This window comes from Bos mutus, chromosome 1 (genome assembly GCF_027580195.1).
Source record: "Bos mutus isolate GX-2022 chromosome 1, NWIPB_WYAK_1.1, whole genome shotgun sequence".
In the NCBI taxonomy this organism is placed as follows: Eukaryota; Metazoa; Chordata; class Mammalia; order Artiodactyla; family Bovidae; genus Bos; species Bos mutus.
The window spans coordinates 63,507,410-63,525,068 of NC_091617.1; the positions used below are offsets into that span (position 1 = coordinate 63,507,410).

Genomic DNA, 17,659 nt, shown 5'->3' on the forward strand with positions numbered 1-17,659 from the left:
TTTGCTCAGACCATCAGCCCACCCACTCCAATACTGACAAATGATAATAAGCATCACCTATTAAACACCTACAAAGTGCCAGATCTAGATTAGTTATTCTAGATGCACATGACTTAGTCGTCACACAATTTTATTCCAAATAAATATTGTCGTCCTCCTAGATCTGAAAGAAACTGAGGTTTAGAGAGGTAACAAATTCCCACACATGACAGAGACAGGATTTGATTTCGTCTATCAGACTTACAGCTGTGTCCCAAGTAGTGTGCCCAGGAAGTGGAAATTCAAGACTAGATCCATGCATGACTCCTAACTCTACTGCCCCCAGGAAGTCTGAGGATGTCCAGGAACTTCTGGATGACCCTGTGGTCTGCTTTGGGTCACCAAGTTAAAATCTGGGAATATGCAAACACTAAACTAAGAAATGTCCCTCTGGCCTCCGAATGACTCCCTGCTTCTGTTTCCTTCCTACCGTTACTCCTATAGCCCCTGAGGTCTGCGGGCAGGGATGGAGGAAGTGGAGGGGCACCTGGTAACCTTCTAGAATTATTCAAGCATTCCCTCCATAGAGGCCTTTATTATACTGCTGGTAACCTAACTAAAATTAGTGAGAAGTTAGGAATTGTCAGATATGCTGAGGAGTAGAAATTTTCAGCTTAACACACATTGAGTGCCTGCTATGAACCGAGCATTGAAGAGAATCAAAGTTTCCCAAGAGCGAGCTCTCTTATCAAGCAAGAGCTGCCTCAGAAAACAATGGCGATTCAGTGTGGGAAGTACAGTAACTGAGTTGAGTTAAGGAGAGGTGGCAGCCTAAGAGGAAGATGGCATCAAGAAAGAAAGACAGAAGGGCTAACAAAGAATTTGGGGGCCAGGATTGAATTAGCCAGATAGACGGAGAAGAGGATTTCCACTGGTAAGAACAGCAGACTCATAGGCAGAGAGGTGTGAAAAATGCACAGCATGTCAAAAGCTGGTTCTCTTTCTTATTTAATTACAATCGCCTGACAAACAAAGGTGCATCTTATTCCCTTTTTCCTAAAGTTGAGGCAGATCAGTGGTAAAGGAAAAAAGAGAGTGCCTGGAGAAGGACTCCCCCTCCAAAACCCTGCCCCACCACCCCACCCCCTAGCCTTTCCCACAGCAGCGATTTAGATCTGTGATATCATTTGAGTAGTGGAGTTGGGGATTTCCATATGCTGCTTTTCTGTCACCTGCCTGCCTCCTGGCCAAGCCACCCCTTTAACAAGCAATAGTTGCTCATCCCTCCAACTTAGTCATGCACCCCCCTGAGCTGTCAAAGTGGCTGTCTCTGCCAGCTGTGAGCAAGGAAATCAGAAGCAACCAAGGCTCTGCCCAAGATAGAATTTCAAAGCAGGTCATCTTTCTCAGTCAGCCTGACCAGTGGCTGGCCCTGACCCTTTAAAGAGACAGGAGACCCACTGACTGTTGCTCTCAGCCCAGCTTCTTTGTCAGTTCACAAATGTGTTCATCTGAGCAGAAGGTATTAACATATAGCAAGCAGGTATTATTTCCTCATGTCTCCCCATGATACCTTTTTTTTAAAAATGGAAGAAATAAACTCAATAAGGTTAAGGAACATTCCCAAGGTGATAGAGATAGTATGTGAAAAGAGGCTAAAGCTTAGGTCACTGTGACTCTAAATTGTATGTTCTCTGTGCTGTACCACCTTGCTGGCTACTTTTGGAAGTTTATATATGTCCACGTGTAGGCTCATTCATTGTTACAGGGGTTTGAGGATGCCACTGGGGTGGCATAAACCCTACATGCCGCCTCCCGCAGTGATAGTGATGGTGTTGTCTATGGGAAGGGACCTCTGATGGGAATACAATGGAAAGCTGTATCTTGTTTATTTTTAAGACTAGGTTTGATAGAAGAAGAGAGAAAAAAAGTGTGTATCAAAATGGTATGTTCTTACATGGAAAGCCACAAATACACTGTAGAAAATATTTGGGGAGAATAAAAGGAAAGACACAGAAGTTTGCATCAATTCTATTCAATAGGCATTTACTTAGAACAAAGTAAGTGTGCTGGGAACTGGGGATAGAAGATGAGTAAGACAATGATCACCTTCAAGGAACTTTTGGTCTAGTGAGGGAGACTGATCCAGAAAAAAGTACAACCCCCAAAATACACTCATTGGGTATGTGGCCAATGAGACATAAGAGGACAAGTGTTGGGAAGCTTCTGGGAAAAGTATACTCCTTTGTGGAGACAGTAAGGAGGCCTGCTACCTTTCATCCTGGCTTGAGTAGTGTGATATGTAATGCTTGACGCAACCATAGCCATGAGACAGGATGGGGTTCAAAGAAGCACTCACTGATGGGTGGAGCAAAGAATTCAGGAAAAACAGCACAGGGAAGGTGACATTTAAGCCGGTCTAAAAACACGCTCAGTAGGTGTTCCCCCAGCTAGGGAAGGGCCTGCCAGGAAGGGAGAACAGAATGTGAAGTCAAATCCAGAAGTAAAATGAAAATACATGGCGTATTCTGGTAATGGAGAACAGTTTGTTACAGGTGAATCAAAGGGAGCACAGGACATGAGGCAGGAGAAGCAAGCTGGGGCCAGATTATGAAGTGAGCCAGCTGAATGACCTCTCCAAGAGTGGTCATAGACCACGGCTGCTCTGAGAGCTGTTACTGGTCCATGATGAGATATGGACAGAAATTGAGAGAACTTAGACATTTTTATACAATTTGACAGAAAACTTATTAGCCTATGAATTGGAAAAAATTGTAGTCCTTCACCTCACATAGTTTGAGAAACATTGGGTTTGAGATGAATGCTTTGCTAATATAGTTATTAAAATAGAACACAGGCATGATTTTAGACTTTGGACACATACTGCTGAGCTGATCTCAGGCAGACACTACTGCTTTCTTATCCCATTTCCCCCTTCCCCCCAGTCTGTGGAACTCTGATTTTCTTGGACAATATATGAAGAAGGGTGGGCTTCTCTCTGGGTTGCCAGGGCCTGAAATAAGACTGGTCAAAGCCAAGCACACTATCCCATTCCTCTCTACTGCAACTGGTTTAAGAGTGGGCATGTGACCAATGAGACACGAGACTGTGTACATGGGAGCATCCGAGGAAAAGTATTTTCCCTGAAGCCAGTAAGGACACCTGCTACCTTTAATTCTGGCTTGAATACAGCTATATGATGGTGTAATGCTTGAAGCTACCATAGCCATGAGATAGGATAGGCCTAAGGATGAGAAGGTTAGAGAGAAGAAAAATAGAACAAATCTTGGTTCTTCAAAGTATCACTGAGCATTGTATCAAATCTGAAACTTTCAACCACCAGACTTTATAACAGGAAACAAATTACATGTATTACTTAAGCCATTCTAGTTGGGTATTCTAGTACTTGCAGTTGAATACATTCAGATGCAGATCTCCCTAAAGATCTCCATGGGCTTTCCAGGTGGCACTAGTGGTAAAGAACCCATCTGCCAATGCAGGAGACATAAGAGATGTGGGTTCGATCCCTGGGTCAGGAAGATTCCCTGGAGGAGGGCATGGCAACCTACTCCAGTAGTCTTGCCTGGAGAATCCCATGGAGAGGAGCCTGGTGGGCTACAGTCCATACGGTTGCAAAGAGTTGGACACGACAGAAGTAACTTAGCATGCACACACGCAAGGATCCCCACAGGACTGCTCTTCAGCCAGTGGTTGTTAAACATCTCCTATATTCTATGAAAACTGAGTATCAGATGACTTGTTCTGTGCTATCAGTAACTTTCTCTTAAAAGTTTGAGTAAACTAAGAAGAAATGCTCCTCTAAACTCAATTTGACCATTAGAATAATTTGGTGGTTAGTAAACAAGATGATTTGGTGCAAAGTTGGTCATCTGTTCAACGTCTATGTACCATTTACCTCTTCCTCCTTATAACAGAATTCCAGTTTTGTTCTGATATCTAAACTATACATGGATCCAAGGAGGGGATCCTGGTTTAAGCCAATCAGCATAAGGCGTTCTGTTGACAATTATCATTATACTCTCTGCAGATGGCACAGATGGTAAAGAATCCCCTTGCCAGGAGATGCAAGAGACACGGGTTTGATCCCTGGGTCAGGAAGATCCCCTGGAGTAGGAAATGGTGACCCACTCCAGTATTCTTGCCTGGGAAATCCCATGGACAGGAGAGCCTGGCAGGCTACAGTCCATGGAGTCTTACACAAAATCTAATTTGGCTCAATCAGATCAAAAATGTAGGGGGTGCAGGGTACTTCAATGCCTTAGGAATAGTTTCTCTCTCCTCTGCTGGACTTAAACAATAAAACATGATTAGCTTCATCAATCCCAGAAGAGAGTCCTGAGATGAAAAATATTGATAACTTGATTCTTGGATGGCATCACTGAGCCTCTGATATCATTGCATCTAGAGTTTGCTCTAACCCTGGACTTCCAGTTATATATTTTCCTTGATGAAGATTTTGTATAACTTAACTGTCAAAAGCACCATCATCAACACAGAACCACCATCTAGCAGTTTATCACAGCTAAAGAAACACTGGGTATATTCACACATGTACTCTTTTTAGGAAAACATCTTGGAATACTTATCATAGCACTGAATATTCAACTTTTTATTTTTATAGCTTATATACATATATCCACCAGAATACAAGCTTTTTGAGAGCAGAGTCCATGTCTTACTAATCTTTGTTCATTACTTAGCATACAGTTGGCATTTAGTATGTCCTCAGTAAATGTTAACTCAAGCATCCTCTCATTTCGAGAACAGGGGATGCATATGATTCACATATTCACATACTCAACATTTAGGGCAGTTCTTTGCACATAACAGGCCTTCACTAAATATGTACTGAATGAATAAATGTATTTATGACTATGAATACATTATTTTTTTTATTAGTTAACTGGTACAGGAAAGAACTTTGGGTTTTTGGGCTTGAACTCTAATGACAAAGACTCACATCCCAGGTCACCAAATATTTGACCAGAACAATTTCTTTAACCTGACTGCCTGTACTCACCTGTGAAATGGGGATTATAGTTTCTTCTCACATCAGACCTGTATAGTTATCCTAAAGCAGACTTTGCACAGGTATATGGTCCTGTTCTCATCAACCTTCAAGTCAAATGTTTCAAGGTTAGACAAAGGGAACTAATTTTAGAGAATAGCATGAATGTATCTGTATTGAGAATTTGGGAAGTATCATGAATAGCAGGAGCTTAGCCAAGAGGTATGTCAGAACAGGGTGACAACCTATTAGGAAGCTAAGTTCTTCATTTTTTCAAATTATTGTGGTAACATGTTACTATTATTAGTAATAAAATGCTACACATAATCTTTGGGGAGACTTAAGCACTTGGGAATGATGGGCAGTCTTGTGAGATGTACTTTTAAGTATGGCAGATGTCAAGAAGGGTTGTTTAATTCCTTTACCAATCAGGTAAGCATATCAAATTGACAAACGTTGAAAAAATTAATCTTGCTAAGAGGTCACCCTCAGTACTAAGGTACAAATGAGCACCCCCTTTCTAGAGATCAGTCAGGCAGAACTCATCCAAAGCCTCTGGCCCATCTTTGGTTAAATGATACTTGTACTTTCCTTTGGAAACGTCCATTGTAGTGTTATAATGGAGTAGCCAATGGAAAAAAAAAAGCATACATGCAAAAAGAGATAAATGGCAAGGTTACCAAGAAGTGGTCTATTGTAGACTGGTGGCATTTCAGCTGATTTCTTTCTTCCTTATGTTTCCACAAAACCAACAAAACAAAACATTTTTAAAATCAGAAATAATTTAGATATCTGGTATGTATCCTGTTCAATACTGAGACCCAGTTCCTAGAACGGTATGTAACATATAACAGGCATTCTATAAACATTTGTTTAAATTATATGCAGAGTACATCATGAGAAACGCTGGACTAGAAGAAACACAAGCTGGAATCAAGACTGCTGGGAGAAATATCAATAACCTCAGATATGCAGATGATACCACCCTTATGGCAGAAAGTGAAGAGGAACTCAAAAGCTTCTTGATGAAAGTCAAAGTGGAGAGTGAAAAAGTTGGCTTAAAGCTCAACATTCAGAAAATGAAGATCATGTCATCCGGTCCCATCACTTCATTGGAAATAGATGGGGAAACAGTGGAAACAGTGTCAGACTTTACTTTTTTGGGCTCCAAAATCACTGCAGATGGTGACTGCAGCCATGAAATTAAAAGAGGCTTACTCCTTGGAAGGAAAGTTATGACCAACCTAGATAGCATATACAAAAGCAGAGACATTACTTTGCCAACAAAGGTCCGTCTAGTCAAGGCTATGGTTTTTCCTGTGGTCATGTATGGATGTCAGAGTTGGACTGTGAAGAAGGCTGAGCACCGAAGAATTGATGCTTTTGAACCGTGGTGTTGGAGAAGACTTTTGAGAGTCCCCTGGACTGCAAGGAGATCCAACCAGTCCATTCTGAAGGAGATCAGCCCTGGGATTTCTTTGGAGGGAATGATGCTGAAGCTGAAACTCCAGTACTTTGGCTGCCTCACGCGAAGAGTTGACTCATTGGAAAAGACTCTGATGCTGGGAGGGATTGAGGGCAGGAGGAGAAGGGGACGACAGAGGATGAGATGGCTGGATGGCATCACTGACTCGATGGACGTGAGTCTGAGTTAACTCCGGGAGTTGGTGATGGACAGGGAGGCCTGGCGTGCTGCGACTCATGGGGTCACGAAGAGTCGGACACGACTGAGCGACTGAACTGAAAACATTTGTTTAATGAATGCACAGATAGAGAATTGTTTAAATTATGGTAAGCCATGGAGTAGATTTGTACATAGCTAATATAAACCATACTGTAGAACTATACTCACAGGTGATAAAATACATTATGGAGAAAAGTTAATACTATGATTGCGTTACAAATATGTAGCATAAGGATATTCCTGGTGGTCCAGTGGTGACGACTCTATGCTTCCAACGCAGGGGACAAGGGTTTGATCTCTTGTCAGTGAACTTGATCCTGTGTGCTGCAACAAGACCTGGCACAGTCAAAAAAAGAAAAGTAGCATAGAAAAATGACCTGAATTTTTTGTTTTTAAAATATATATTAAAAGCGTTAAGATAAATTTGGAACAGCAAAAATTAACATTGGGAGATAAGGTTAGGAATTTTCTTTTTCTTTTTGTAGTTCCAAGACATATTCAAGCAGAATATGGATAACCATCTGCCAGCTATCTATATTGGTGGGAAGTTGATTCACATCATCTCCCTTAGGAGTCCAAGAATCTATTCTTCACCCTAGAAGATTGCTCTGAAATCTACACAATGTCCACTTAAATAAAACTATATCCAAGCGAATGTTAAAGTAAAAATATGAATACAGAGAATGTCAGTAACATTAAATGCTAGATATTGTGCCAAATGCTTTATGTACCCCCACTTTAATTGTATTACTACTATCCCCAATTTTTTCTTTCAGATGAGAAAAACAGACCCAAAGAGGCTGACTTGTTTGAGGTCATGTAGCCATCTGCTGAACTTAAGCCTGTCACTTCAAAGCTACGCTTTTTTCTTTCCCCAGCTGTACAGCACGTGGGATTCTGGTTACCCCACCAGAGATTGAACCTGCACCCCCTGCATTGGAAGTGTGGGGTCTTAGCCACTGGACTGCCAGGGAAGCCCTAGAGCCATGTCTTAACTAGGAAAGGATCCTTAGGAACAATTTAGTTCAGTTCCTTTTTAGAAGCAATCTTCCAATCATGACACATGAACCCTACATATTCTCATTAGTTTTCACAGTATCTTTTGTTAAGATTTAAAATTCAAAGACAGAGTATGACCAACTGCCTCATTTGCTCAAAAGCAGCTAATAGGACCACAGGGCTGCTATCGTGATCCACACTTTATGTTCTATTCACTACGTTCTATATGTTAGAACTATAAAACATAGTGAATAGAACATATATTCTGTATCACTACAGTGTAGGACTGAGCTATTTCATTAGTGACTTATTTGTAAAAATCCAGCCTCTGACCTGGGCCAACTTACAATTAATAAGAGATAACTGTTTGGCCCCTAGGCATTAAACTTATGATCCTAGTCTATTCTAAAATGTAAAAAATGTACACTTAATTATGCCAAACAGTTGAGATCTTTCAAGCCAACGTACCCTGATGTGGTCCAAAATCTAAACAAGTTACTTTCACAAAAGAGAAAATTACTAAAGAACAATAATGACTTAAAATATTAAGACTGAAGATTTGTTCAATTCTTACCTTTTAAAAAGTTAAAAATAAAACCTTGAATGAGATGGTTTGACTACCAGATCAATTATAAATTGAATACATCTATATAACTAATCTTTGTGATTTCGTTAGGTAAGATCAGTATCTGCTTTCTCTTGACAAAAAAAAATCCAAAGTTCCCAGAATGACAAGAACATAAGAAATTTGTTATAAGATTTGTTTATACTACAGTCGGTCCCTCAGGATCTGGGGCAATTGGTTCCAGGACCCTCCTGTGGATATCAGAACCTGTGTTTGCTCAAGTCCCTTATACAAAATGATGTAGTATTTCTATATAACTTAAGCACATCCTCCTATACACATCTCTAGATTATTTATAATACCTAATAAAATGTAAATATTGTGCAAATAGTTGTAAATACAATGTAAACAGTTGTAAATACTATGTAAATAGTTGAAAAAAATGACAAACTCAAGTTTTATTTTTTGCAACTTTCTGGAATTCCCCCGCCCCACCCCCCAATATTTTTGATCCAAGCTTGTTTGAATCCACAAATGAGAAACCCATAGATATTCCTTAAGAAAAATAAATACCACTTGAGGATGTGAGGAATATAAAAAGAAACACACCTGAAGACTTTTAACCAGGGATTTTTTTTTAATAAATTATAAATAATTTTTTATTTATCAATTTTCAGCAAGGAACTCCCAAAGTTACTGAATCTTCTTCATTTTTCAGGAACTATTCACTCCCAGAGCAGACCACCTGCAGATAAAAAATGTATTTTAGAAAGTTTAAAATTTCAAACATCATGTCAGACCTATGGAGTCAAGAATTAAGATGCTAGAAATATATGCTTCAGCCGAGGACTATTAACTAACTGCCACAATTATTCTAAACCAGTCACAAAAGATCCACACTTTACAATTTTAGTTTTGCTTAACTTTAAAAACATCACGGAAACTGTTTAATTCATTACAAGGTTTAATCTTTAAAGTCTTTGTTGAAGTAAAAACTATACGTTCATTTATTTTCTCAAAAACATCTTCCCCAAAGAGGTTTATTTTTATAGATATTCAAGAGAAGAGACTTGCACCCCCCTCCTTGCTGACTCAAGTATGTTTGGCAAAGATCCACGAAGTGGAAGGCAAGTCAGCTCTGTATACAAGGCATTTCCTGTGGAAAGTTACTCACTCAAACCCAAGGGCAAAGTAAGGGTAACACTTTTGAAACGAATCTGGAAAGATCAAAAAGGGAGAGCAGCAGAGGATAGGGCTGCTGGTCATAGCAGGTGTCTCTCCAAAAAGCTTGTACCCACCCCCACTCCTATCCCAGAAGAGAGAAGCAATGCTAACAAGGTAGGTAAGTAATTGGACTGGCCGAATTGTCAAGTCTAATCTAAGTGCTTCCCTCACCTAGCTATTCCTGCATTTGGTTTAGAAAAGATAAGGCTTATCAACAATATAAATATATAAATTCTCTCTTTTCTAAAAGGCTCAGAGGAAGAATACATGTAAACGTATGCAAAAATGAAGTCACTCATCATTTCAGGAGACAGCAGTCTGTATAGTATTGTTACCTCTTTTGCTATCAGCTACTCATCATCAAGGGGGCTACCCACTGAAAGCCTCTGGGTATAAAGTCCTTGACAGAAGACAGATATCTATTGAAATAAATGTTCAAATAGCAAAAATGATCCTTTTTCTTGACTCTCAGGATCATATTTTCAGACATCATCAGTTGTCCCTGAGTTTGTTTTGTGTGTGTGAAATCAGCATATTTTAAGCATATGTTAACCAAATATTAAGGTCAATTAAACTTTAAATACTGAGTATCACCACCACTCAGTGCTGGTCCTTTAATTTATTTCAAAGATTTTAGCCCCCAAACTGTGTTCCCTAGGTGCCTGCTGGGTCTTAAAGGCAGAAAGATGCCAGCCGCCATTTCTAAGCAGGTTTTAGGTTCCTCAAGTTTCTCTTTCAGTAAAAGAAGCAGTCATGGACTTCCCTGGTGGCCCAGCGGATAGGAATCCACCTGCCAAATGCAGAGGACATGGGTTGGATCCCTGGTGTGGGAAGATTCCACATGCCATGGAGCAAGTAAGCCTGTGCACCAAAACTACCGAGCCGGCACTCTAAAGCCTGTATGCTGCACTCCTGAAACCCGTGTGCTAGCACCGGTACTCCACAAGAGAAGCCACCGCAACGAGACGCCTGTGTACCCCAACCAGCGAGTAGCCCTTGCAGGCCGCAACTAGAGAAATTCCTCACACAGCAACGAAGTCCTAGCGCAGCCAAAGAAAAAGAAAAAAGCAGTTGTAAATGTCTAGAATCACCACAACCACACCGTATTTTTTCTTAGGAGTAGTTTTCAAGTCTGTTTTTGCTGCTATTAAATCTTCAGACAATTTATATTTAGTATTATCCCTACTACTTCTTCAGCTTAAGCCAGTGGTTCTTAGAGAGGAACACCTGAAAATTATCTAGGAGCTTCAGTTAACAGGTGAAGATCAGGGCTCAAGCTTGTGAATTTTGGAAAACACTCCTCAGATGATTATAAGGTACACTTCTGGTTGAATGTACTTACTTTCATATTAAGTTCAATTTTCTGGATTCAAGGTACAATTAAGATCTTATTTAGAAAATAAAAGCTACTAATGTTTTTGAATTAAGGAACTTTCGTGATCATTACTGGGAAGATCTGAGATCACAAAATATTTTTCCTTTGAAGCTATCTTCAGAAAAATGTGGTCTAATGGTGTAAGAGATACCAATTTAGTTAAGTTTATCTTATAACAGAGCAGATAGTAGTGTTGAATTTTACCCAGTTACTGACCCAGTTGCTGAGTTATATCCACCTCTGTATTTCAACAAAAGGTCTTTGTAACTAGCATTCAAAATAAAGTTTTAGGTAAACCTGAAAACGAATATGTTGGCAGTAAAATCTCATTAAGTGCAAGGAGTGAAGTATAAAGTGCTCTCAACCTGGAGAGTGAAAAAGACCTAGATTCGGACTTCCTTGGTGGTCTAGTGGTAAAGAATCTGCCTGCCAATGCAGGGGACACAGATCTGATCCCTGGTCCAGGAAGATTGCACGTGCCTTGGGGCAACTAAGCCCATACTCCACAGCTACTGAGCCCATGCTCTAGGGCCCCAGAGTGACAACTACTGAGCTGTGCTTCACAAAAGAAGCCATCACAATGAGAAGCCCGGGCACCATGAAGAGGAGGAGCCCCTGCTCTGAGCAACTGGAGAAAGCCTGCACACAGCAGGCCCAGAGCAGCCAAAACAAAACAAGATCAAGATTCTAGTTTTAATCCCACCACCTATCCATTCCTAACTTGAGCAAGTCTTTTTTTTTTTTTGACTTCATGGTCCCTCCATTTCCCCATGGGGGATAGGGAAATAGGGTACCTGGGACCAAAGTAGATCCAAACACCTGTTCCTTTTCCAAAAGTAGCATTATGCTGAAAATAAAAAACATATTCTCAATTCTAAGAAAGAATCCAGATTCTTTTCATAACCAGGATTCAAAACTACATAATCATGACATATATTAAACAGGTCTCAATAGAATGTCTGCTATCCACAATTCCAAGATATGGCTATCTGGTTTCTCTTTGACAGTTTACAAAGCCTATTCACACACATATCATTTAATTATCACAATGACTCTAAGAAGTAGTTTGGTCATGTACTGTTGTCTCTCCTTTACACATAAGAAAACTAAGGCTCAGAAAATTAAGGACTTGCTCATTAACACAACTGGTTCAACTGTTTTCTAAGTCCAAAGCTCTTGCATTTTCTTTTATACACAAACGAAGCCATAGGAATCACTCTCATTCTCCATCCCAATAACAAAGAAAACCATGATATCTTTTGGTCCTTGTGAATATATGCTACTTATAGCAATAACTGTATCACCTTTGAGATCCACATGAAGTCCAAGTGAAACTTCTGATGCTCCTAAAATTAGCGTTTAAAAAAAATCACCCTTTTTATCAAGGCAGGCTTAACCCTAAGCTTACACAACTGACTAGAAAGAAAGGGACAAGGAAATCATGTACAAATGTTGAGATTCCATGTCTTTGAAGTAATCAAGTTATACTTTTATAAGTATACACAAAAAATACACAAAAAATAGTGTATTTTTTAAAAGTTATACTTTTTAAGCTCCCCACAACCATATTTACTTATTTTACAAAATGATTCACCATGAGATTTCTAAAAAGTCACTTATGTGTACCTTGTATACACAGGTTCATAATACCATACATAAAAATCACAAAATATATTATGGTTCTCTTTTTATAAACAAAAAAGTAAAACTCAGATATGATTAGATTAGTATCTTAATGAACATATATTTAGTTCAAGTAAAACACACTCTAAGCTAAAGAACAGGAGAACCAAAGTTAAGCCTCAGGACTTTCAGTCTAGACTGTTTTCCACCTCATAGTGATACTTCTTATCAGCTGGTTCCTTATCCCCCCTTTTTCACAGCTCAATGAGGAAGGCTGGTCACATGTAAAATTCCAAAGAGGCAGGAAACAGGTGAAAGGGAAAGAAGCCAGGCTTTCTATTACTTTTATAGTGGTATGTAGCTTTGGCTTTATCTCTCAGCTATTATTAAAATGGTGGTATGGTGTGGATCTTATTCCCTCTTACCAAGCAGAGGCAATCTGTCTAGAGACAGAGGTTACAGGTCTGACCCTGCCTAGAGGTAGTCACTTCATACATATGGGCCTAGTTTCCTCATTTATTCATTCATTTAATCAAGAATCTTCTATTGAACACTTGGTATGTCCAGAGGGGCTTCCCCAGGTGGCTCAGTGGTAAAGAATCCACCTGCCAATGCAGGAGACTTGGGTTTGACCCTGATCTGGGAAGATCCCACAGGCCGCGTGGCAAATCTGCCCATGCACCATGCCTACTGAACCAGTGCTCTAGAGCCTGCAAGGCACGACTACCGAGACCACGTGAAGCCTGAGTGCCCCAGAGCCTGTGCTCCGCAAGAGAAGCCTCCGCAATAAGAAGTTGGCATACCCCAACTAGAGACCCCTAGTCTCTGCAACTAGAGAAAAGCCCATGCAGCAACAAAGACCCAGCACAGCCAAAAAAACAAAGAAACGAGGTTTTAGTTTTATTAGAATAAAGCATGGTACAAAAGAAACAGCAACAATTCCATTTCTGTTTTGCAGAAAGCAATGCTTCCATGTGCGGCCTACTCCGTACTTAAAAGCTCTTCCTAAGTCAGAAAGAAAAACACCAATACAGTATATTAACGCATCTATATGGACTTTAGAAAGATGGACACAGTGGCCCTGTGAGACAGCAAAAGAGACACAGATATAAAGAACAGACTTTTGGACTCTGTGGGAGAAGGTGAGGGTGGGATGACTTGAGAGAAAAGCATTGAAACATGTATATTACCATATGTGAAACAGATCGCCAGTCCAGGTTTGATGCATGAAACAGGGCACTCAAAGCTGGTGCACTGGGATAACCCAGAGGGATGGGATGGGGAGGGAAGGGGCGGGGAGGTGTTCCGGACAGGGAGACACATGTACACCCATGGCTGATTCATGTTAATGAATGGGAAAAACCACCACAGTATTGTAATTAGCCTCCAATTATAATATATAAATTAATTTTTTTTAAAAAGCTTTTCCTAAAAACTCACAAGATTAGAAACAAAAAACAGAGAATATTTCCCTTTTAATCAGACAACCGAATTTTGTCTGGATATTCTGAACTTCCTAAGCAGTGATTCTCGTATCTCTAACATAACTCTAGAAGCTTTTGTCAAGCCCTTACTTGAGAGCTTAATTCTCCCCTTCCCAAACCCATAAAACACCTCTCAATTTCTTTTTTTTCTGGTGGCAACATGCAGCATGCAGGATCCTGACCAACCAAAGATGGAGCCCAGGGACCCTGCAGTGGAAGCTGGAAGTCTTAACCACTGGACCACCAGGGAAGTCCCACATTTCTCAATTTATTAGCATCATTAGATGCTAGATGTACACTAGAAACTGAAAAGCTATTTTTCTAGTTATCCTTAGGCATGTTAGATTAACCAGGTGAGCTACCTTTCAGACAAGTGGTAGTTTAGTTGCTAAGTCGTGTCTGACTCTTGCGAGCCCATGGACTGTAGCCCGCCAGGCTCCTTTGTCCATGGGATTCTCCAGGTGAGAATACCAGAGTAGGTTGCCATTTCCTTCTCCAGAGGAGGTTCCTGACCCAGGAATTGAACCTGGGTCTCCTGCATTGCAGGCAGATTCTTTACCCACTGAATTATGAGGGAAGCCCCAAGAATGCTGCCGAATGATTGCTAAACCTGTAAAGCAATACACAAATTGGAAGCAGTCAGCCTATGTATTACCTTCCAAATAAGAAAGTACCATGCTCACCATTTCATATCTTAAATCCCAGGGCTCTCATGCACTCCTTGTGGGCTTCAATTAGGTGTCCACATTGCTCTTCTCCTTTCTCAATTATGCTATAAATCAAAATGTACTTGTTAATAAAGTAGGCATTAAGCACACTTAGTGGTAAGTAAGCTAAGTGATGAGGAGTGAGGCAGAACACGGATCTGACAGGATACAGCTGGAGTTTTAAAAATGGTATTATACCAAATGGTTTTATACCAAATTTGTTTTTCCTGGCTCTTGTTATACTTCCTTGCCCATGAAAATGTTCCACAGATAACTAGTTTTGGGGGGTAGAGGAATCTGATTAGAAGAAATAATTATGCATATTAAATATTGACCCTAGGCAATATCCAAGGAATAATACTGCTCTGTAATGAAATAAACTGAGTAAAAAGTTAACAAATATACAGAAAGAAGAGCTTAATTTTTTGCCTATCACAGAGGAATTACATTTTTTATTCCGCTCTACATTCAAATACCTCTAAATAAATTTACTTCTAGCCACAAGACACCGAACACAAACAGCAAAAAACATCTGGCTGCCAAGGGCGGCCTGAGGAGCCCCACTCATGATGATCAAAGAACTTTTCACTTGTAAAATTACAAAGTAAAGACTGGGACCACGAAAAAAATCAATTATATGAAAAAACTGACTTCTGACTCTAGGTATCTGGGGAGCCGCCATAGGGGTCAAAGGTAACTGATGCAGAAGTTATCTTTAAAAAAGGTAGGTTCTCCTTCCTTCTAAATACAACCTATCTTTCACTAGCTTTAATGGCTGTCTGCATGGGATAGCAAGATCCTTATGAAAATAATAGCTAGCTCACCCTGATCACTTATTAAATACTGAAAATACTGTGCTAGGCACCAAATATGACTTACAGCACAGTAATCCTGAAGGCAGAAACCTTAGGCCTGTTTTACAGACATGAGGCAGAGATGTTAATTTGCTCAAGGTCACAAAGCTGGTTGGTGAACCAGGACTCAAACTGAAACTGGATCCCAGGCTCTTAATCATGATGTAATACTATCTGAAGGTTCAATAAGCACCTACTGTTTTTAACTGTGGAAGCACAGTATCCCACTGTAGTCTTCAATTCTCCCTTCACAGTATTACTTGCAAAATCCTTGAGTGTTAATGTCACTTTTGCTCTCTTTACTTTCTATGTGAGGACAAAAAGGGACTAGAGGGAGAGGTGTAACACTCACATTATCTGAAGATTGCTTCAGATATTTGTTCCACAATAGAGGCTGTATACAATAAAAACAAGAATGAGAGTTGATGGTAATCTAGTTGTACTATTCTGAATACTGTAATGTCATTTATGTCATAGCCTGGTTGATTTTTAAATCATCTAGCTAAAAGAGGTGGGGATAAGGGGGTTTTCTGTAGTGTTAAGAAATGTACCCTGTGTCTTACTATGTCTAAATTTTGGGAGAAATCACCAGAAATTGTACTCTTTGATACTGCCAAACCTCACACAGCAATCATTAACTTTAATGCTCCATTAACTTTAAGTTTCTTTAAATCAAGCAGCATCTTTACCCATTTCTACGTTTTTGAACCTAAGGCAGTGCTTGACCCGTAACATTTCCACGTTCAGAAACCCTTTGTAGGAAGGAATGAGTGGACGAAGCAAACTCGAGTCAATCTGACCTCTTTCCAATCCCTTCATCTGTTTCCCAAGGGTGAGCTAAAGGGTAAGGGCTCAGTCTACAGACAGCCAACAGCGAAGCCTATTGGACTTTATAATCTTCAAGAGCACCACACGCCTAAGCGAGGACCAACACCAGCCCCAGGCAGGGCAGAAATGCCTGAACGCTAGACACGGAGCCTCTGGCCGCCCCATCCCCGACTGCGCACTAACCACGCATCGCGCGCCTTCTTGGTCTCCGGGCAGGCGCAGCAGGGCTTCAGCGGCTTCTTCTCCTGCGACTCAGATGGGGCAGGGCTTGTGGCCGCCAGACCGGGCATTTTTCGTGCCCCCAAACAGCAACTAGCACAGACAGCCTGAACTCTCCAGACTTGGCGAAGCCGATTTGCGCGCATTCACTTCCGGCAGTCGCTCTGAAGAGAACCGGAAGTCCTGCCTCTCTTCCACAATTGGGGGAAGAGAGGGGAAAGGAGAGATTTTTTTTGTTTGTTTTAAAGGCGCTGTGCAGAAGAGTCAAAATGAAGGTATTATTGTGAGGACGTCTCTTTGGTCCAAGAGCAGAGAAGTGAGACGAGAGTGCAGCGACCTGGAGGACCCACAAAGGAGGAGATCTTCTAGTCTTTCCCAGTCTATTATTTTCCTGTTTCTTTGCGTTGTTCACTTAAGAAGGCTTCCTTATCTCGCCTTCCTATTCTCTGGAACTCTGCATTCCGTTGGGTATACTTTCCTTTTCTCCTTTGCTTCTCGCTTCTCTTCTTTTCTCAGCTATTTGTAAGGCTTCTTCTGACAACCACGTTGTTGCCTTCTTGCCGTTTGTTTTTCTCAGAGACGATTTTGGTCACTGCCCTCCTATACTGTGTTACCAACCTCCATCCATAGTTCTTCACGCACTGTGTCTATCAGATCTAATCCCTCGAATCTGTCATTTCCACTGTATAACTGTAAGGGAGTTGATTTAGGTCGTACCTGAATGACCTAGTGGTTTTCTCTACTTTCTTCAATTTAAGCCTGAATTTTGCAATAAGGAGCTGATAATCTGAGCCACAGTCAGCTCCAGGTCTTATTTTTGCTGACTGTATAGAGCTTCTCTATCTTCAGCTGAAGAAAATATAATCAATCTGATTTCAGTATTGACCATCTTGTTATGCCCATGTGTGGAGTCATCTCTTGTATTGTTAGAAGAGGGTGTATGCTGTGACCAGTGTATTCTCTTGACAAAACTCTTAACCTTTGTGTTGCTTCATTTTGTACTCCAAGGCCAAACTTGCCTGTTACTCCAGGTTTGATTTCCTGCTTTTGCATTCCAGTCCTCTATGATGAAAAGGACATTGTTTTTTG

General features: G+C 40.6%; 1 protein-coding gene across 1 annotated transcript; it reads right to left on the reverse strand.

The window, feature by feature from the left end:
• Positions 1-8,870: 8,870 nt before the first annotated feature.
• COX17 (cytochrome c oxidase copper chaperone COX17) lies at positions 8,871-16,738 on the reverse strand. Its single transcript, XM_005905432.3, has 3 exons — positions 16,535-16,738; positions 14,646-14,734; positions 8,871-9,001 (listed from the first exon to the last, which is right to left on the reverse strand). The coding sequence occupies exons 1-2, from the start codon at positions 16,714-16,716 to the stop codon at positions 14,650-14,652; spliced, it is 267 nt and encodes an 88-aa protein (XP_005905494.2). The 5' UTR covers positions 16,717-16,738; the 3' UTR covers positions 8,871-9,001; positions 14,646-14,649.
• Positions 16,739-17,659: the final 921 nt, after the last annotated feature.